This window comes from Prunus mume, linkage group LG3 (genome assembly GCF_029339155.1).
Source record: "Prunus mume cultivar Tortuosa linkage group LG3, ASM2933915v1, whole genome shotgun sequence".
Taxonomy (NCBI): Eukaryota; Viridiplantae; Streptophyta; class Magnoliopsida; order Rosales; family Rosaceae; genus Prunus; species Prunus mume.
The window spans coordinates 8,312,116-8,333,830 of record NC_142700.1 but is presented as its reverse complement, the minus strand read 5'-3'; the positions used below and the strand labels follow the sequence as shown (position 1 = coordinate 8,333,830).

The following is a 21,715-nucleotide window of genomic DNA, read 5'->3' as shown; positions in this document are numbered from 1 at the left end:
TGATTAGCAAACTTTTGATGTGATACTAGATATTGAGAGAGATTTTTTGTTGAAAAAGAATTCAAGCTGAGAAGCTACAGCAGAAAAATGAATTTTGGGTGGCAAGTACAAATAAATTTTAATGCGGAGAACAAAAATAAATTTTGGATTGTAAATATCAATAAATTAAAATTCGAGGGGTCACAATGCAAAGTTAACCAGAATTGAAACATTCAAAACTATGGACGCTTGTGGGATTGCCTCTGGTATTGTGGAACGGAAAGCACATTCCCTCATTCAGGTTTCCTGGTTTTTGGTTTATCCGAAGTTTCCAAACCAATTCATGCCAACCTCATAGGAGAGACCATGAGCTCACCCACCACACCCGTGAGATGGTGACACGTGTTACATACCAGTGTGAGGAGGGACCTAAACGTGATATGTGATTCTTTTCCTTTTTCAGATATTGCATCATGGCATAACAACATTAGGCCATCCAAGTCATCAATGGGGCAAATGGACTTTTAGTTCCTCTGGAACATATTCAAGAAACCCAAGTACAATGGATACTCTTACCAAATTTCATCAAGCCTTATGCCAAGAGGAGTTATAACAGACCCAAAATCCATCATGTGTTTTGAAAGAAAGTCATACAAATGAAACATACAATTCAAATGTTATATGCCAAATCATTTTCTCAATGTCATATCTAATTAGAAGAACACAAAGACTTAAGAGGCCTCAGCAGCTGGCTGTGTCACTCCACTCTTCACCAACAGTTTGCTCAGTGCATCTGGTGAGCACACCTGGTACTTCACTTTACCCGAAGGCAAGACGAAGACTTCAGCCAACTCAAGCTTATCGGAAGTCAGACTAGTGCTGTCCATTGTCTTGCTGAGCACCTTCAGTGCAAGCTGAACTGCCTCTTCTCTTGTTATTTCATCCTTGTAGTCCTGCTTCAGCATTGATTGTGCTGCCTGGTTGTTTGCCCCAATGGCTGCAGCCTTCCAACCACCATAGTTTCCACTTGGGTCACTCATGTAAAGTTGAAAACCATAGTTTTTGTCCCAACCTGCAAATAGAAACGAAACACCAAATGGACGGAGCCCACCAAACTGCGTGTAACCTTGTTTGGTGTCACAGAGAGACTGGACTAGTTGTTCAACGGGCATTGGCTCTTGGTAAGCAAATGTATAGCGCTGTGCTTGGACCCTAGCTGTGTTGATAAGGATGTTGGCATCAGACATTATCCCAGCCACTGCACAAGCGACATGGTCATCAATCTTGTACATCTTCTCAGTGGATGTAGAGGTCTGAAGGAGCTTGGAAGTCACCTTCTTTTCACCTACTAACACAACTCCATCTTTTGACAATATCCCAATTGCAGTCCCTGCATTTCCAATGGCCTCCATAGCATACTCAACCTGGTAGAGACGGCCTTCAGGAGAGAAGATCGTTGTGCGGCTGTCATACCTTCGAGACATTTGATATCACGCTGAGAGAAGTACAATATTGAGATTGAAGAAAATATCAGCCCATAAGAAATGTATAACACAAAAGTATGTACAAGGATGAGAATGTTGGTGCTACTAGAATATCAGTAGTCTGTATTTGTGCAGTATCAGTAGTCTGTATTTGTGCAGTATCAATAGCAATTATGAAAGTTTACATAAGCATGCGCAATTTCAAATGGAATTTTATGATATGTAAACTTCTCAGTAACGCATAAATTAAGTACATCTAGGATTGAGACAGTACGAACTTTAGTATTATATAAAAACACAATATCCATCACTTAATTTTGAAAAACTAATGTCAGGTTTGGTTTGTGAGAATTACTGTTTCAAACTTACAATGCATTCACTTTTGGCATAATATTATTGGATTCAGAAAATAATTCATAAAAGATTGACATTCACTACTACTTTTTGCAGCTGCATGCATAAAGCCGGTGCTTTACATGTGGTGCAGCAAATTTGACTGCAAAAACAGCTTAATCTGAAAGTTCTTAACAAAAGTAAAAAATTTATATGACACTGAAATTTCAACATTAAGGTGGAAAGATACACCTTCACCTCTCTGTCTGTTTCCATGGTGTGGAAATACTGAAATACCAGTTGATATTTTGGTATATTGACCAAAATTTAATCATTGGGTACTTGTGTGCGGATACTAAAATCCTAACAATTAAATATAAAGAACACATATAACATCACTTACTTCAAAATTACTCTCTGCTGCAAAGTACAATCACTAATGGATTCAGTAAACTACAAATACTACAATTGTCACTACAGAGAATTGCACTAATCCAACTAACTTTGATTTTTGTTTGTCAATTACTCGCCTTCCCATCTTTATGACTCTAGTCTTCTAAAGAGACAGCTATGATATACAAGAAAGTTAATGTATACAAGTTACAAGATAAGTTTTATATATTTTAAGAAATTAGCCAATAACATAACCAAATCCCCTATATCTTTATCAGCTAATAACTTAAACAATCTCCTAAATCTTTCTCAGCTTCTCTAAGAGAAATCTACCTCCCAAGGTCATTCTATATTATTCTAATGCTCATATGATTATGTCTTATCCATTCAAAAAATCCTAAAATCAGTTTAACCTTACTTGCTTTGTGGATTTAATATTCAAATTCAAAATACAATTTAAGGTAAACAAAAGTTTATTGCACAAAAACATGTTGAAACATAAATTTCCTAGAGTAAATCAATCTATTCAACCAAATAAATGAAATTACAAATGGTCAGCTTTCCATCTAACGATTTTATAAACATCCATCATTCCATTAAGCGGATTGTTCAACTATAGGAACAATTTCACATATTTACCAGAGGCCAGTAAGTGTTATAGCAATAGAAAACTCAAATTAATTTCCACATCCAACCAAGATGTTGTAACTTAACCATTCAAAGAAAATAAATTGACTTTCATTTAGCATCCAAAAACGTCTCAGCACAGCAGACAAAACCCCTAGATCAATAACAAGCAGAGCTTAAGCATTGACCATTACAGAACACAAAATGGGAAGGAACGAATGGAATTAGACCCAGAACTAATAATCCAGATATTAGCCAGCAGTTTCGTTCTCATGAAATATTCTACTTCGAAGAGAAGGATTTATCTCAAAATCCATGTTAAACCCCTATAGCTTAATTAGAATCTGGGGGCATCTTTTCCATTCATTTCTGCCTCTAATTTCCTACCCAAACGGAAGAATATTATCGAGAACCAACAAAACTAAGACACAGTACTAACTAACAACTGACCTAAAAACTCAGAAAAAGAAAATATTACAAAGGCAAACCCTTGGACTGCATTGGACTGAAATCCCATACACCATACCATGTTCCAAAATTAAATAGACAAAAAAGAATTCACCTTTTAGCTCTATTTGACTGCTAAGAAGGCTAACACAACTAACCCAGAAAGAATTATTACGAATTCTTCCCAAATGGTGAATAATCTCACTCGAATGACAAAAACAAACCGTACCCATCATGGGTTTTCTCTCTAGAGTCCAAAAATTAGGCAAACAAAACCACTCTCTAATTTTCTAACATTCTGGCAAGAATCAAACAGATCACTGACGAACACGGATTTCAGAATAAAATGAGAATAAATAAATATATAAATTCAGGAACAAAATCAGATTATGCACATACATATATGTGAAAGAGAGAAGAGAAGTGGACCTGATAGGTAGATCTCGTAGAATAGAGATTAGTCTGAGAAACACGAAAGCTGAAAGAGAGTTGAATGAAAGAGCAGGGGTGTGTGTCTGTGTGTGTATTTCTTCTGTCTTGCGCAAAAAGCTTAGAGCGCAGTAGGTAATCTGGGCCGTCGGATTGAAACATGACTTGGATCAGCCCAAAAGCCCTTTTACCCGAACCTTTTGTTTTCGACCCGTTTAAGCTTTAGAAATATTTCCCTCAGCTTAATTGGATGTGGCATTTCTCCTGATTATTTATTATTTGTCAGCCAAATCTTCACCATTTTTCTCTTCTATGAATTGTTTCGGATGAAAGAATGCATTGACATTTGATTTTTTTTTTTTTCAAATAAATTTTCTTTCTCTGAATTGTTTTGGATTTGTGGCTCTCTTTTTTTCCTCAATTTTTTCTACTTGTATGTTTATGGTTATGATTAAAATGGCCATTTTAGATTGGCATTTACAGTTTGAGATTCAAAGTTTATATTCAAATTGAATTATAACACAATGCAGTAAATCCGTAACTAAACATTTTACACAGGTAACTTAGAAAAAGGCAAATTATCAAAACTTGAAATTGGTTTCAGAGAAGCATCAACATTATAACTTATTGTAATAAATAACTCAAATGCAAATACACTTTGCTCAGTTCCACCACAACATACAGCTCATGCAGGCGTTTTGATTCTGCAACTGATGTGGCGCAAGGAATGATACAAAATTACAACTGCACTATAATACATATAAATATATATATACACACACAAGGCACTCCCAAGAGCTTATCATTTGCTATGTGTTCTTGGTTGGTAAGAAATAATGAGCAATGCTAGAACCCCGTTTCACCGTGTTATGCCGCTTGTGAGGCCTGATCCAGGCACGAACTTCTTGTTGAATTTCTGGTGGTAACACGTCAATGACTGAGGGGTCAATTTCATCAATATTGTAACTCCATGCTCCTCCCCTTCTTTGTTCAATTTGAAATGAACCACAGACATTAGAATTCCCAGCGTCTTCAGAAGGTCTTTCTTTTGGCAACTCGGATCGATTATGATCCAAACAATTATTACTTCGAGACTGAATGCCTGCATCATAAGTCAAGTTTAGAAAGAGATGCCGTGCAAAATGGTGAGAGAGAGGTGGGGCACAAAAATTACCAGGAGATAGTGGTGGTGCTTTGACATCTTCAATATTTTCAACATGTTCTAGCTTTTGTGGAGCACAAGATGGATCTTGATTCTTAAAGAATCTCAATATTGAGCACGTTCCCTGTCATAATGTATCAACACAGAGTTAACCCAAATCTTCTACAAGCCCAACTGCCCAATTATGGGCACTTGATAGCTAAGTCGTTAAAGAGATGATGGAAATGCATATTTGAACCTTGTCTTTCACTGCTTTTCTTTTCTGCTCCTGTCTATTGAGACTAGGCATGGAAAGTTTAACGTAAGGCTCTTCCCCAGAATAATTTTTCATCGGTTGGTTTTGATTCATTCCTGAGCAGTGTTCGCTTCCTACGTAGATATCCTTCATTTTTAGAGGGGAAAGCAAAAGAAAAGCAGTAAGCAGGATAACCAACGGTAACATCCTGTGCAAGATACTACCTGAGGTTGATACCGGTACAGTTTCCTGGGTGAATTCATCACGTGCCTGATTTTTTGAAGAGCAACATGGATTCTGCACATGAAAGAGTGAAACATGATAGCATATCCCCTAGGCGAAGCATTTGATATGAAATGATGAGAATAAACAATTCAAAGATCATGCAATCAAACGAATGTAGTATGCATCAGCAAGCATAATCTATTTATCATACAGATATAGTCAAAATACTGTAAGTGTTATTTTCCAGTGATGTAATGCCATGGAAGAGTAGCTACGTTGAGCACAACTAAGAAAGTAGGCAAAAAAGAAGGTAAAAGAACTGTAGACTGAAAAATAAGACCACAAGAGAACAATCATGATAGGGGAAGGCAGAGAAAATAGGAGGGCTGTTCTTAATCTCCACAAGGAAAGCGGATACAAATTTGAAAAGGAAAGTGCCTTAACCTTGGTGAATTGCTTCAACCTTTTTCTAGCAAACTTCAATCATTACATTATAATAATCCATGAACTCAATTTCATGCACCCCATAAACTAAAGACTCTAAAAAGTAATTTAAAAACCTGGTCATTCAACAGATCTATTTTGTCTTCCAGTTGATCAGAACTAGTCTCAGCATACTTGATCATGGTTTCTTCACCAGGGAACTCAATCTGTGGCTTCGTTACATTCACCTCCGAGTAGCTTTCATTGCCTATATGAACAATTTGGTTTCATCAGAGTGAAAATGACTTGCAAATAACAAGAACTAAATACAAAAGGCAACTGGGAGATTGCATACCTGAAGATGGCACAGGAGTACCTTCTTCAACGAGGTTATTCTGTGATTGCTTTGTCGAAGAGCAGGATGGATGGCCATGAAAGTATTTAGTGATTGAAGCTGTTCCCTGCCAGATTGCATATTTGCATTGTAAAATATGATACAAAAGGAAGAAAAAAAAATTGATGAATTGCATTAGTCCAAATACTAATTTGGTGATAGAATAGTCCAAGTACTTTTTGATATGTTCATTTGCTGAAGCACCAACCAGATGATAATGATTGCAAATTTCATTGGGCATTTTGAGGAAAAAGAGAAGAAAAGTATCAAAATCTAACAAATCCTGCAAGAGTTCCTTAAGGTCAAGCTGAAAATGCCCTTTTAGAAGTGTTTAAGTGGCTGCGAATATAGTTATATGGACCAAAACTAGGGTAGAGAGAGCTAGAAATCAAAGTGGAAGTGCAAACAATGGATACACCATCCACAGTATAATAGAAACCAAGTTTTGTAAAACTTACAGATGGTATGGGAACAATTTTACTAGCTGAAACAGAAAGAGACGTTATTCCCCAATGGTTGTTCTGACTTCCTTGAATTTTGGCTGTGTACGAACCCAAGTATTCTCGTAATGCAGCTTGAAAAAGACTAAGAGCATCTTCTTGTATCTTGGCAGTCCCATACCTTAGGGGACAAGACTTCGAAGGAAACTTCTTGTGTGAATCTGAATCACTGACCTGAAGGCTAACTCATGAGCAGGACAAACCAAATGGAAACAAATCATACAAAGATTGAAAAGCATCTAAATTGGTCAGGAAAAATTAGAGGGATAAAAGAAAGGTTCAAATACAAAATAGATAGGTACTTTGTATGCAGTAGCATGCAACACTAGTGTGTGAGCAATCCTTTTGTTTTGGTCCAAGTCCAATTGAAGGCGTTCACTTAATTCCTCACAAAGTTCATGGAGCCAACGTTGAACCTGCAAAAAGAGCCAGAAACCAGGTATGATGGCCATTGAAGAGAATATGTCCTAGAATCCACTTTCGTCCAAGGTGTAAGAAATGAGGGATTTTTCCACATGCCTTATTTCATTTTGGTAAATATAATTACATGAATGACAACTGCAATGTCTTATGCTTGACTGGCTAGAAAGTTGTCATAGATTTTTGTTTTAAAAGAAAAGGAGTTGGGATCTTCCAGCACATGATCTTTCAAGAAGCATAGACTCATAGATATTTGTATGTGAATCGTGAACATTGAGCTTACTTCAACACTCTATTTGGGGAGGAGTGAGAGCTGATGTCAGAAGCTTAAGGTCAACCATGTCAATACCTTTTGATATGGTGAGCATTGAGCTTACTTCGACACTCTATTTGGGTAGGAGTGTGAGTGGATGTCAGAAGCTCAAGATTGACCATGTCAATATTTTTTTATACATCTCCATTTGAACAACTTAAATTCTCAAAAGAATAGCTATTGAGGAGACAGTAAACCTATAGGTGGCATTCCCCCATTCCTAGCATGCATTGTCTATCCCTTATGTCATGTCAAAATGAGAGAACTATAAATCTGTGAGTACCTTGTAAACCTAGTTAATCCCAGTACAACAAAGAATGCATAGCTGACATAGATAGTGACATTCGTGCAACTTGAGGTGATATTTATATTGAACTGAAAATTTTCAATAGCAAGGAGATTTAGTGCATTTATATTTCTCCTAAGTTGAGTGACATTAAATCCCTTAATTGCTTAATTCATGAGTCAAGATCATTCACCGACAAGTGCAAGCTGAAAAGAGTATTTGTCTATTCGAGAAAATTACTTACAGAAGCAATCGTCTTCAAAGCCTGAGGTCCAGGAAATGTCTTCCCAGAACCATGGCTCTTTGGAAGAAGGCGCCCCTCAACTTCATCCCCACTTATCCCTCTAGCAATGTTCCATAACCAGGTACTGTGATTCATGAACAATTTAGAAATCAGAAATGTGATCCTGACAAGCTGTTGAATCAGTTAAGCAAATGAGACATAAAATAGTAACTTTAAACGTTGAAGGTACTTCTTCAGATTAGATTCAGCCTTGAAAATGGAAATATCAATAAAAATTCCAATAATTTCAGCAAACTTAGAAAATACAGGGGAACCAATTATTTTTTATTAATTAGGAAGAAAGACATTTATAAAAATCAATACGTTGAGCTGAATGTGTAGAACGCTATATGTTTGAGGATGCACGCAAGATATATATATACACTTCTGATATCCCAGACACAACCTATAAGTTTAAAAGACACAGAAATTTATTCAATGATAGGTGGTCACCCAGTATTGACTCCATAACGTTCTTGTAGCTTTTCCTCTGAAAACTGCAATAGATCACCAACAGTGTTAACACCCAGGTCACTTTGTAACGAATCCCCCAGTTTTCCTCCTAGCTGTTTCCTGAAAACAAAGATTGCTTTATGACTCTTCACTGTTTACTGGTAAATATACAACTAAGAAACTTTTGAATTAAATCAAATTTTCTTCTTTTGTATGCATAGAATTTTTAAACAAATATTTTATTCCACGTAGAACGATGCAAAACTTACATTTTCTTAATTGGCAAGGACCCTAGCAATCCTTTCACAGATGAGAATGGAACAACAGTTTGTTGCGCAGGTTTATTCATACCACTTGCAAGTTTGGCCAGTATCTGATAACAAAATCATATATAAGACAGAATCAAAATTTGAAATTAAGGTAAGTGTCTTTGACACCATGATAGTCAGTGAAGGAAAAGACAAAAGAAAATTTGAAACTAAGGACCGCTGAGGTTTCTACCTTATTATGAGCAATGCCAGCAGAACAGGTAAATTCTGTCTCCTTCAACACTTGCAACCTAAGTTCTGCAATAATGAATGCCCCACAAGCTAATAGTTTATCACGGCGATCAGCATCATTCCTGCAAAGCCATTTTCTCACACTTTCTTTGGCATCACTGCCGTCCTACAATCATAACCAATTTCAAATACCACTTATTGCCAATGCATGTTGAGAAAGCATAAAACTCGAGGATACAACTGGTCATTTCTCAATATTTATTTGCATAAATTAGAATGATAAATTTTAATTCTTTATCTTATTTTCATAAATTTTCAGAGATTAGACAATTTCCCAAAATCTCTTACATCTGTTCATAGTTCTGCCCTATTGTAAAATCCAAAAACTGAATACTTGTAAATGAAAACCCATCCCAAAGGAATAAATTAAAAATGATATCTAAAAATTTTCTGGTTTCCCCAGGTGTGTAAATGTTAGATATTATGTTGACGTGTTACACTTCTTGATCCATTGTTAAAAGAGAGAGAGGGAACTAAAATTCATGTCAAATATTATATTGTGTAAACTATTGATATATTCTGTTTCTCCATTCCACAAATTGCACGAAATAAAACAAAAAGACAACCTAAACTGCACATTCATTACATTATAAGATAAAATTGATAAGGCAAATTGACACTGAGCTATATTCACCAACCTCACTATTGAGCCCCAAAACATGGGACTTGAGAACTTCCTCATCAATTACTTCCAAGATTTCTGGAGGAGCTTCAGCTAACATTGTTTCTGCTGCATCGGTAAGGTCAAGATACACTTCGTCAATTGAAGCCCTCTCACATCGACCCTTCCTTGACAAAATAGAAACCACCTACATATTTAAGGAAGTTCACCGTAAGTCCAACTCTTAATAATGATAAGAAACTTAAAAGACATTAATGTCTTTCAAACGAAAGAGACCTCTGAGCCCGCATTGCGGTATGTGCTCAGGTCAGCTTTACCACGTGCTACTGGGACTTGGACCAACTGAATTTGCGGGCAGACTTGCTTTGACTCAGCACCTCTCATCGATCTGAAGCCATGACTATATTGTTGACTAAAAAAACTTGGTTGTTCATAATAAGGCACTAGAAAATGTAACAATAACACCATATATACCGTTTAACACCACATTTTCGGGCCTCATAGCTGACAGCAATCAAGGCCCCACCTTTCCATGCGTTATACTGTACCACTGCTGTTGGTAAGCCCCTTAAATCTGGTTGTTTCCTTTGCTCCACTATAAAATAAAGCAAACTTGGCATAGATACAAGTCCACATATAGCAATCATGGGGCAGTAAGAAGATAAAAATTCTTCCATCAGTGTTAATGATTACAGACAAATCCATGGACAGTCTCATAATAACGTCGAAGTTATATAATTAAAGGAACCGATTATGAAAGACTGTCCTGGTTTTTCAAAATATGACCAGAGCAGTCTGTGGAAAGCATTTCCTATAAGCCAAAGAGTTCACAATAACAAGTTTATTCACTTAGAGTAGTTGTCGTCTCTTGGATTTCCATCAGGTTTATGTGAATCTACCAGGTAAATTCCTTACTTCTAGAAGAAAAAATGACAAATTACTGGGTAATTTCTCCTTTTTATTTAAAAAAAAAAGTCCCGTACGGTTGAAATCCCGATGGATCATTGTCTACTAGTTTTCAGCAGCTTCTACAATTTAAAGAGTGTATAAAAACATTTCTGCTCAGAATGGCGAAGGATTATTCAAAATACCATATAAGCCATGGCTCTCAATGTTCTCCAGCAAAAGCTATGGTTTTTAATCGGAACATGACAATTCAATATTGGTTCAACCAAAATACTCACAAGGGTATCTCCCCAATTGTGCATTTTAGACTACCGATTGATTTACTCATTTCCAAACCCTAACAGAACCACTCACAATTACAATTAAAGACACACTGAGAGAGAACATAGAGAAAGAAAAAGAGAAAGAGACCTTGAACGTAGAAGCAGTCCATGTCTACATGAGCAATGACTCTGGAATCAGATGTTTCAGGTCTTGCCACCGGCATTTTCTTCTCCTTTCTTTTCCCTCCACATCCAAGTTTCCTCTTTTCTCAGAAATAATGACCGACCGAGAAATATTTCATATTTTGCTGTTTGGGTCTAAAGCGTTTGGGCTTGACTGGTGGGCTCATATCTTAGGCACTAATTTCTCAGTTAAAGCCCCTAACGCTTGGTATGAAGATCCATTCTCCAACAAAACCATCCTACTCTTCTCTCTCATCTCCTTCACCCTAGCCCTCACCACATCACCACCGTTCATCAAGTGCTTTATGCTCCTCTCCACCTCCTCCGCCAGCACCAAATCACTACCCTCCCTGTAATCCAACCTAATCTCAATTGCCAATCCCAATTCCTTCACCATCTCAAAGGCGTTCATTTGTTGTTCTGCGTAAATCGGCCACGTGGCAATCGGTACACCGTACCATAAGCTCTCCAAGATCGAGTTCCAACCGCAATGCGACACGAACCCTCCGATTGCTGGGTGGGCCAAAATCTTCGCTTGTGGGACCAGCCCAAAAACCAAGCCCAACTTACAAGTCCGTTCCAAGAACCCATTTGGCAATACGTCGTCCACGCTCGCCGGGTCGCTCGGGAGGTCCAGTTGGGACTTGGGCGGGTCACGCAAGGCCCATATGAATCGAAACCCGGCCCGTTCAAGCCCGAACGCTATTTCCCTCACTTGGGGCCCGCTAAGACTCCCCATGCTTCCAAAGCTTAACAACACGACCGATGATGTGGGCTGGTCATCGAGCCATCTCATGACTATTTCATACCGGGTTGGGTCATGCCATTGGGCCGGCCCGTTAAGATCAAGAACTGGCCCAATCGGGTAAACCCGCGGCATCGGACTCATAGCCAATGAACTAAGAGCATGTGGCTCCAATTCCTCAAACGTATTCACGACAATACCTTTTGTTTCGGTGTACCTTCGTGCATGGGATAAATACCAATAGTACGCATCCCCCTTCTTATTCAGCACCGCTGTAGGCAAAACGAGTGGGGGCACCGAGTTAGCGAAACCCGGTATGCTCAACTCGGTGTCCGAGTCACCAAACTCAGTGGGGATTTGGGCATCCAAGGTAGGAAGGTGAAGCATGAAGCTGAGAAATGTTGCTGGGGAAGCGAAAAAGAGGTAACAAGGAATGTCAAGCTCGTTAGCAACATCAATCATGGATGTACAAAACATGTCCACGAATAGCCCAGCAACTCGGCCCGAGTTAAACTCGTCTGACTCGGGCGACACGAGGTTGGTGAGGGCGTTCTTCACGTGGGTTTTGTGGTTTTGTATGAGCAGGGATATGTAGCCCATCGAGGACCGGTACTGATCAGGGAGGGCGGGTCCACCGCAGGCAGGTGGAGGAAGCTGATGTTCGTGCACGTGGCAGCGCGAGATTGGATGTAGGTGTTGACAATGGGCCGCTGGGACATGTTGATGATGAGGATGGTGGCGTGGAACCGACGGTCATGATTGCCTAGGAGCTGAGCGAACTCGACGAGTGGGACTAGGTTTCCGATGCCAGGGGTTGAGATGAAAACCACATGAAATTTGGTCATCGTGAAATTTTTGTTGGTGTTGGGCTGTGTTTGGTTTCTTGGTGGTAATGTTATCATCCTCTTTGTGAATTTTGTGGTCAGAGTGGACCTTAAAATAAATAATAATAATATTTGGTGGGTGGGCACAAATACTTTGGAATTGTAACATGCAATGCATATTATATGATATTTATATTCAGGGTATGTCCAAATTCATTGCTCCACGACAACATCAACATCAACGGTAGGAATTACGCACGCTCCATTATAATATGGTGAAGGATAAGATCAAAGCTAGCCGGTGGCTCTACGAAAATTTTATGGGTCGCTCTCGCTAGGTCATAGATAATTATTAACATTTACCGACAAATAAAAGAAAAAAGAAAAAAAGAAATACAAGGGTTGATGTCTATTGTCACTCTGCACTTTAGAGTGAGAAACCATGAAAAAGTGACTTTAAAATAAGCAATGATGTGACAATGTGGCAAGCATCAAATATTTGGGATGAGATTTGGTTATTATTTCTAAACAAGCTTCTAATCATGAGTGCTGTTGAGAAAACTTTAGTACATTTGCCAATTAGTTAACACAAGCCAAATCATATTCAGTTTAGCTGTATCCCATTCAACTTTTAATACAAAATATGAGAGCAATTTATTTATATCGGAAAATGTCATGTAATGTTAGATGTTATATTTTTTCATATATTATACCGCCGTAATGATATTCTCGTTGCATGAAAGTTCTTATCATATCTTATTTATGAAGTTGGTGGATCTTATGTATTTGGAGCAAGCTAGCTACCCAGCCAAGACTCTTCTTAAGGCCAAAAGGGTTAAATGTTGCACCTGGCCCTGCCATTGTCAGGGAAGAAGAGCTAGCTAACCATGGTAAATCCGACCATGAAGAGAGGGCTTTCATCAAAAGCCACAATAATTGAATAAATGAAGCGTAATTTCAAATCTCAACAATTTTAAGCAAATGTTGCATTGGATTTCTTTATTGAACTTTTTTCTTTCTGACTTAATTAAGAAGTGATTTTCAGATTTCTGTTTCTTCAATTTTGGACTTTTACTTGTGTCATATGAAGTGAAAACTGATTTAACGAACTAATAAGTATGCCATGCAAGAGCCTAGAAAACCTCAAGCAGCAGAACATGGATGTGAACCATATATCTCTCTCTCTCTTTCTCTCTCTGTCTCTCTCTCACAGACCTATCACCACGACAAGATTAGACATGAGTGCAGCAATCTGACGCAGTAATTAATCAATTTCTGAAAGTCTACAGACAAAGAAAAACGTATTTAATTCACAAAAGCTTTGTTTTTTTTACTGGTTTTTTGGGTCTCCTCTAAGAATAGTTTGAAGTCAATAATTCAATACCGAAAGGAAACCTAGTCTCACTTTGATTTCCATCTAGAACATCTCTAAATGAAAATATTTTTTGAAGTACCATACATGTTTGCTTGAAGGTAAATATTTGTATGTCTCTTCCCTAAGGAGGGTAAAGTAACAGTTAAAGCTCCAGGAAATTTTTGGCAAGTCAAAGTTGCCAAAACCAAATAATGAGAAATGAAATCTTTGAAGCAACTAGAGGAGGAACTGAGGCCAAACTAGCTAGCTAGCGGCTAGCCAATAGAAGAAACTCTGAAAAGAAAGAAAAAGAAATCAGAGAGAGAGAGAGAGACAGAGGTAGGTGGTACTATAGCTACTGGGTTGCTTGAAGGGAAAACACAATTTCCAAATATGTGGAGTACACCTTTTTCTAATATAGAAGTTTCTTGAGGGAAGAAATAAATTTCCAAATATGATTATCACCACTTTTTCCATTTTAGAAGCATTAACTCTGAGACAAATGATAATACTTAAAGATTGACAGAAACAAGACATGGTGATTGTTCTGACTTTGATTTGCTTCCCTTAACAAAACCAAACAAAAGCCAAGAGGCTTACAGAAAGAGAATATTATGACTCAAAGAAAGGAGAAAGGAAGTAGTCAGTAAGAGCAGATTACACAGAAAGTGCATTATAATTATTATAATTGTAATTATAACATTATTTGAAGATCTCATCAAGTCTGAAACTTCAAGCCTCAGGGTTCTTCAAAATAAAGTTTTTCGTTGTTTACGCCATGTACAACTGCAAAAACCCGTCAATGAGATTGGATTGGACATATGATCTGACAAAGTCTTTGTGTCATACACCACCTGCATTATGGTTGCATGATCCCTCTTGCACTAAGTCAAACAGTAGTAATAATACCAACTAATTCAAATAATGTTAATATAATTACTAGGTTTCCTTAAAAGTTAGGGTTATATTCCAATAATTGTTAACGTTGGGAAACCGAATAATTTGAACTTGAGATCCATTGTAACGGTGAGAAGAAATAAACAAATTAGATTAAGAGTTTGATGGTCTTATCTTGTTGGGTTATTAAATATGGCAAGATTTAAATGTGATTGTAATTTGTAGTTCATGTGTTAGTTCCAAGGTCTATATTTTGATACCTATAAGATGAGATTTTGGACTATAAGATTCAAAATTCATAAATCTCATCTTATTAAGTTACCTAATAAAATACTTTTAGTGATCTTAATATCATCTCTTAGTCTTCCCTAATCCAAAGTCCAAAGGCTCTAAACTCCTTTCCCTTCAATGGCACTATACTGCCAGGAAACGAACACCAAATAAAATATATTTCTTCTTTAATCATTTTCCATCTGCTTACTGCCACACATAAATTATTCATGGTGCATGCCTGTCCGATCCCTTCATGAGGCTTCAACTCGTGGAAAGTTGAATTGGCGCATTCACGTTGAGGAGTTCGTACGTGTACAGTGTGAACAATGATCGATATTAATGCAAAGACATCTGTCTCTCTCTCTCATCTTAAAGTTGCACATATCTCAGCAACCTCGGCCTTGACAGAACAACACCAAATTGACTGATGCATCCATCAGAATCACTGCCCTCATTTCTCTCATAGGGAAAGAAATACAAAAGAAACCAATATGCAACAAAGAGAGAGAAATATCAGAACAAGAGAGGAGAAACCAAGTCATCTTTCCTATATATACACACATAATAAACTTGTCCACCCTAACCAAAGCAAACCAGAGCCCCATTAATTATTTTGAGTGTTACAGATTTCCTCTTTACTTACTTGCAACAGTGATCTCTTTTTCTTCTATATATGTAGTGACCTTTTAGCACTTTCTCCTATCCTTCAACCCCTTCTCTCCAATCCCATGAAAGTTGACAACAAACCATCCAATTCATCAGGTGACTTTTATCAGCCCAAACCTTTCTTGTTCTCCCAATTGAAATCGATCCCTTCTTAAAATAAAAACCCACCTGAGATTTTCCATCTTTATGTTCACATCATCCTAAACTTTCTCCAAACATAACCATACCAACCTTCCTCTCTTGGTGAACCAAAAACGAATTTCCACTTTTCTACATTTGAAAAAAGCAAGCATGCACGTAAGCCTTTATTTCCACAATTAGCTCACGCTTCAACTCCCTCCATTTCTTCGTTTCAACTCCACTGAATAAGTACTACAATCTAGGCCAAATTTACTTGCAAGCCCTTGTCATCATACACAAAAAGATGGAAGCTTTTCATCCCACTATCACCTTTCCCTTCTCCAACACCTTCAATACTACTAGTAGGGGACATGGTGGCATTGCTGAAAATATCAACACATCCAGTCCTAGTCCATGGATGAATAGTAGGATATGGAGTAAGCTCCCACACCGGCTGCTCGACCGTGTCATCGCCTTTCTTCCACCGCCGGCCTTTTTTCGAGCTCGATGTGTCTGCAAGAGATGGTATGCTCTGTTGTTCTCCAACGCCTTTCTTGAATTGTACCTCCAAGTATCTCCTCGCCGCCATTGGTTCCTCTTCTTCAAGCACAAACGCCTCAAGAGCAGCTACATATACAGGAACAACAATATTGGAGGAAGCCATGGTGACAACAACAGGGCTGGTACTGATTGTGAAGGGTATCTTTTTGATCCTTATGAACTTGCATGGTACCGCCTTTCCTTTGCTCTGCTTCCCTCTGGGTTCTCCCCCGCTTCTTCGTCGGGTGGTTTAATCTGTTGGGTTTCTGATGAGGCTGGTCCGAAGACTCTAATTCTGTGCAACCCAATTGTTGGTTCTCTGACTCAATTGCCTCCAACTCTAAGATCAAGGCTCTTCCCTTCCATAGGCTTAAGTGTTAGCCCTTCATCCATTGATGTCACTGTTGCTGGAGATGACTTGATTTCTCCATATGCTGTGAAAAACTTGACTGCAGAGAGCTTTCATATTGATGGAGGTGGGTTCTTTTCATTATGGGGCACCAATTCTTCTCTACCAAAGGTCTGCAATTTTAAATCAGGTCAAATGGTTCATGTTCAGGGAAAATTCTACTGCATGAACTATAGCCCTTTCAGTGTGTTGGCTTATGATGTGGCAGCAAATAACTGGTGGGAGATTAAGGCTCCCATGAAAAGGCATCTGAGGTCTCCAACCTTGGTGGAGAGCAGGGGAAAGCTGCTGCTAGTTGCTGCAGCTGATAAGAGTAAGCTCAAAGTGCCAAACAGCCTGAGGCTTTGGGGCTTGCAGGCTTGTGGAACAACATGGATTGAGATGGAAAGAATGCCACGGCAGCTTTATGTTCAATTTGCAGAGCTGGAAAATGGAAATGGGTTTCATTGTGTTGTACATGGAGAGTTCCTTACCATAATGATCCCAGGTTCTGACAAGGCTTTGCTGTTTGATATGTGCAGGAAAAGGTGGCAATGGATCCCTCCATGCCCTTATGTTCATGCTGGGATAGTTGGTGATTTGCATGGTTTGGCTTATGAGCCCCAACTTGCCACACCAGTCACAGGGCTTCTTGATCCATTTCAGCCTTTCACTGGTTAGGAGATTTCGTTTTGGCATGTGATGTTGGTGTTTAGCAGTAGGAGAAGCAGTGGTTGTGATGATAGGGGAAATAGTTGTTTAGTCCAGTTTAGTCAGGAGCTATTGTCAGAACTTTTAAGTGATATTTGATGTCTTTTGTCAATCTCCTCTCTGGTCTGGTGTATCACATGAGGAGATAGTTCGAATACATGACTAATATAATAATATTCCCTGGAATAAACTACAAGACTGAAGCATAAGTATGTTAAATCAAAGTATGTTAAATCAGTTGGCTAGGGCGGTAAGCTCGCCCAATAAGTTTTCTAACGATAAATCGCACCCTTAGTTGATAACAAAACTGCCAGTCAGCCCTACTGCACATCTTAATGTTGCAGTTAAAGAACATTTGTTAGTATAGTGTTTGCCTGCCAAGTTGTGGAAGAGGTTCTAAGTTCAAATTTTCCCTTCCCCATTGTATTTGCCTCGCTCGACTTTTAATCCGAGCCTTTAGTACAAGTTCTAATGGTTATCTTAAATCTCCGAGTTTAGACCCCAAATCATACAAGAGAGAACTTGAATTTGTATTACACGGCTCAAATTAAACAGTGAAGCAATGCCAAGACAGAGAATCCATTTCGATACTTACCAAGGGCGTAAAACATTTGAATCAATTCGCATATTAACACGGGTGGGATTTGTGTAAGAAGTAAAATAATGATTCCAATATGTCCTAATTACTTAAAGTGCCCAAGTAGCTAGGATACAACTCTTAAGCAAAGGGTGAAGTACATCAATAAGTTAGCAGTAAAAATAACCTAAAACAAATGTCTTCTTTTGTCAAAATTTTGAACAAATAGTCAAATGTTGTGAAAGTTACAGAAGAGCAAAACAAATGCTGAAACTAAGACTGCAGTATTTACCCCATTTTACAGCCCTTCTTTCCTACAAGAATCTTGCGTTGGCTTAATTTGGGAGTGATAAGATGCTGTTCAATCCGAAGAGAGCCATCTCTCAACTCCTTCCAGTCCGTCCAACCGATGGGATTTCCTAGAATAAGCAGAGATTGTCATTATTTAAGAATCGTTGAGATGACAGAAATGATAGCCTCAAAGTAGATACAAAAGTCGCTGAATCTCTACCTGATGGACATGGTCTAACAACCTTTCTCGGACAACTTCTAATGATATATTCTTCATTACTTCCTCAGTCATGATGAATGGATCTTCCTCCCAAGATCTTTTGACAGCCTAAACATAAAAACCCACAGAAGAACTGAGATGCGGGATCTAGTACACAGCGTAACATTAGCTAGAAAGATAAGCAGTTCATGAAAAGAAGTTAGTTTAGGTGCTTTACTCCATCAAGATAAATTTTAGAATACTTTTTCAAACCAAAACTTGAAAAGAGAAGGAGGTGCACAAAGATTAGCAATCCAATTATAATTTCAATACGCAAACCTTATTGGGTTCCCAAAAGACATAATTGCTTCTTACGTACACTGATTAGAAGGACCGACTTATTAATAAAAACTATTCATCTACAAAAAAAGAGAGCCCAACGCATCATTACGGGGTCCAGAATATGACATTTAGCAAACAATACATTTTAAAAAGGCTATTGTAATAGAATTCTTTTTTATGTTCCATTTCCATAGGATCTTATCGCAATGAAGGCATTACTAAAAAGTACACATGCCTGATCCATCAAGTATTGAGTAAGATCTTTCACTCCAGATCCCTTTAGACCCGAAATCATGAAATGCCTACAAGATTAAAGCAATAAACAGATGGTCAGATGTACTCTTAAGAACCATGGGTTCCAAGAAAACAACAAACACCATCTCTCATTTTCTACAAGGAAACCTTACCTTTCATACCCAGGAAGATCTTTGAATTGCTCGGCAAACGTTCGTAAATCTTTCTTCTTCTCAACTAAATCAATCTTATTCATACATAACACTCTCTTTTGTATTGGGTGTGCTTCTGCTCCCATACGCTTGATTAATCCTATAACCCTTGCATCAGGTCTACATAGATGGAAATGAAAAGAACCAGGTGATCAGGGACCAAATAATATTGGAAGAGAGAGAGAGAGAGAGAGAGAGAGAGGTGAAAATTTGCCTAAATGGAACCTGGCTGTCATATGTATCTAGGTCTGATGCTTATGTTCATTTCATGCATTAGCGCTATCACACTTAGGAACTATTATAAAACAAGCCCATATAATAGCTTGATAAGAAAGGTTGTGGAGCCAAATGGTGGGAAATATTGTTCGAAGGAAAATGAAGAATAAAGCTTATGGAATATCAAATGGAATGGACCACTAACCTGGTAAGATGCCTATGGACGTCGAAAATAACTATGAGCTAGCTATATGAAGAGATAGGGCTTCATCTTTTGAACCATGGTAAATCCGACAATGAAGAGAGAGCTTTCAAGCCACAATAAGTGAATAAATGAAGCGTAATTTCAAATCTGAACAACTTTAAGCAAATGCTGCATTGGATTTCTTTATTGAACTTTTTTCTTTCTTACTTAATTAAGAAGTGATTTTAAGATTTCTGTTTCTTCAATTTTGACTTTTACTTGCGTCATACGAAGTGAAAACTGATTTAACGAACTAATAAGTATGCGATGCAAGAGCCTAGAAAACCTCAAGCAGCAGAACATATAGATGTGAACCGTTTATATATATATATATATATATATCTCTCTCACACACAGAACTATCACCACAACAAGATTAGACATGAGTGGAGCTATCTGACGCAGTAATTAATCAACTTTTGAAAGTCTACAGACAAAGAAAAACGTATTTAATTCACAAAAGCTTTGTTTTTTTTACTGGTTTTTTGGGTTTCATCTGAGAATAGTTTGAAGTCAATAATTCAATACTGAAAGGAAACCTACTCTCACTATGATTTCCATCTAGAACATCTCTAAATGGAAATATTTTTTGAAGTACCATACCTGTTTGCTTGAAGGTAAATATTTGTATGTCTCTTCCCTAAAGAGGGTAAAAAAACAGTTAAAGCTCCATGAAAATTTGGGCAAGTCAAAGTTGCCAAAACCAAATAATGAGAAATGAAATCTCTGAAGCAACTAGAGGAGGAACTGAGGCCAAACTAGCTAGCTAGCCAAAGGAAGAAACTTTGAAAAGAAAGAAAAAGAAATGAGAGAGAGAGAGAGAGAGAGAGAGAGAGAGAGAGAGAGAGAGAGAGAGAGAGAGAGAGAGAGAGATGAGAGAGAGAGGTAGGTGGTACTATAGCTACTGGGTTGCTTGAAGGGAAAACACAATTTCCAAATATGTGGAGTACACCTTTTTCTAATATAGAAGTTTCTTGAGGGAAGAAATAAATTTCCAAATATGATTATCACTACTTTTTCCATTTTAGAGGCATGAACTCTGAGACAAATGATAATACTTAAAGATTGACAGAAACAAGACATGGTGATTGTTCTGACTCAGATTTGCTTCCCTTAACAAAACCAAACAAAAGCCAAGAGGCTTACATAAAGAGAATATTATGACTCAAAGAAAGTAGTCAGAAAGAGCAGATTACACAGCTTCTTTACACAGAGTGCATTGTAATTATAACATTATTTGAAGATCTCGTCAAGTCTGAAACTTCAAGCCTTGGGGGTCTTCAAAATAAAGTTTTTTGTTGTTCACGCCATGTACAACTGCAAAAACCCATCAATGAGATTGGATTGGACATATTATCTGACAAAGTCTTTGTGTCATACACCACCTGCATTAGGGTTGCATGATCCCTCTTGCACTAAGCCAAACATTAGTAATAATACCAACTTATTCAAATCATGTTAATATAATTACTCGATTAGGTTTCCTTAAAAGTGAGGGTTATATTTCAATAATTGTTAACGTTGGAAAACCAGATAATTTGAACTTGAGATCCATAGTAATGTTGAGAAGAAAGAAATAAATTAGATTAAGAGTTTGATGATCTTACCTTCTTGGGTTATTAAACATGGCAAGGTTTAGATGAGATTGTAATTTGTAGTTCACGTGTTAGTTCCGAGGTCTATGCCTTATTAAGTTACCTAATAAAATACATAAATCTCATCTTACCTTGTTGACTCTAAGATCCAAAATTCATAAATCTCATCTTATTAAGTTACCTAATAAAATACTTTTAGTGATCTTAAATATCATCTCTTAGGTCATCTCCAACAATGGGCCATATTCCAAATATAACTCTAAAATAATGCAAAACTCATCTCCAGCCATGAGCTAAATTTTTTTTTTTTGCCAAATTTGGAGGGCCACATTTGGCCCTTTAGCCCTTCAACCGAGCTAAATGTAGC

General features: G+C 37.8%; 4 protein-coding genes and 1 pseudogene across 5 annotated transcripts; 1 reads left to right on the top strand and 4 right to left on the bottom strand.

Annotated features, from left to right (window-relative positions):
• Positions 1-551: 551 nt before the first annotated feature.
• On the bottom strand, positions 552-3,832 carry LOC103325515 (proteasome subunit alpha type-4). Its single transcript, XM_008227694.2, has 2 exons — positions 3,693-3,832; positions 552-1,474 (listed from the first exon to the last, which is right to left on the bottom strand). Exon 2 carries the CDS (start codon positions 1,461-1,463, stop codon positions 711-713), a length of 753 nt encoding a protein of 250 aa, XP_008225916.1. The 5' UTR covers positions 1,464-1,474; positions 3,693-3,832; the 3' UTR covers positions 552-710.
• A 454-nt stretch (positions 3,833-4,286) lies between these two features.
• On the bottom strand, positions 4,287-11,027 carry POLH (Y-family DNA polymerase H). 2 transcript variants are annotated; one of them, XM_008227690.3, is made up of 16 exons: positions 10,886-11,027; positions 10,043-10,163; positions 9,845-9,956; positions 9,585-9,755; positions 8,888-9,052; positions 8,656-8,759; positions 8,387-8,506; positions 7,895-8,018; positions 6,934-7,047; positions 6,590-6,805; positions 6,093-6,198; positions 5,875-6,005; positions 5,314-5,386; positions 5,093-5,223; positions 4,867-4,978; positions 4,287-4,794 (listed from the first exon to the last, which is right to left on the bottom strand). In XM_008227690.3, exons 1-16 carry the CDS (start codon positions 10,959-10,961, stop codon positions 4,502-4,504), a joined length of 2,169 nt encoding a protein of 722 aa, XP_008225912.2. In that variant the 5' UTR covers positions 10,962-11,027; the 3' UTR covers positions 4,287-4,501. The 2 variants fall into 2 exon arrangements, with proteins under 2 accessions (XP_008225912.2, XP_008225914.2); XM_008227692.2 differs by lacking the exon at positions 10,886-11,027 and having other exon boundaries at positions 9,886-9,956; positions 10,043-10,096.
• On the bottom strand, positions 10,861-12,567 carry LOC103325514 (UDP-glycosyltransferase 43-like). Its single transcript, XM_016793105.2, is given in 2 exon segments — positions 10,861-12,291; positions 12,294-12,567. Coding segments are annotated over 2 exon segments (1,482 nt in total). The 3' UTR covers positions 10,861-11,083.
• A 3,013-nt stretch (positions 12,568-15,580) lies between these two features.
• LOC103325512 (protein UNUSUAL FLORAL ORGANS pseudogene) lies at positions 15,581-17,750 on the top strand (annotated as a pseudogene).
• Positions 17,751-18,125: 375 nt separating this feature from the next.
• On the bottom strand, positions 18,126-19,956 carry LOC107880776 (GTP-binding protein ERG-like). The gene is made up of 5 exons (XM_016793029.2): positions 19,715-19,956; positions 19,255-19,413; positions 19,083-19,149; positions 18,527-18,634; positions 18,126-18,434 (listed from the first exon to the last, which is right to left on the bottom strand). The coding sequence occupies exons 2-5, from the start codon at positions 19,377-19,379 to the stop codon at positions 18,399-18,401; spliced, it is 336 nt and encodes a 111-aa protein (XP_016648515.2). The 5' UTR covers positions 19,380-19,413; positions 19,715-19,956; the 3' UTR covers positions 18,126-18,398.
• Positions 19,957-21,715: the final 1,759 nt, after the last annotated feature.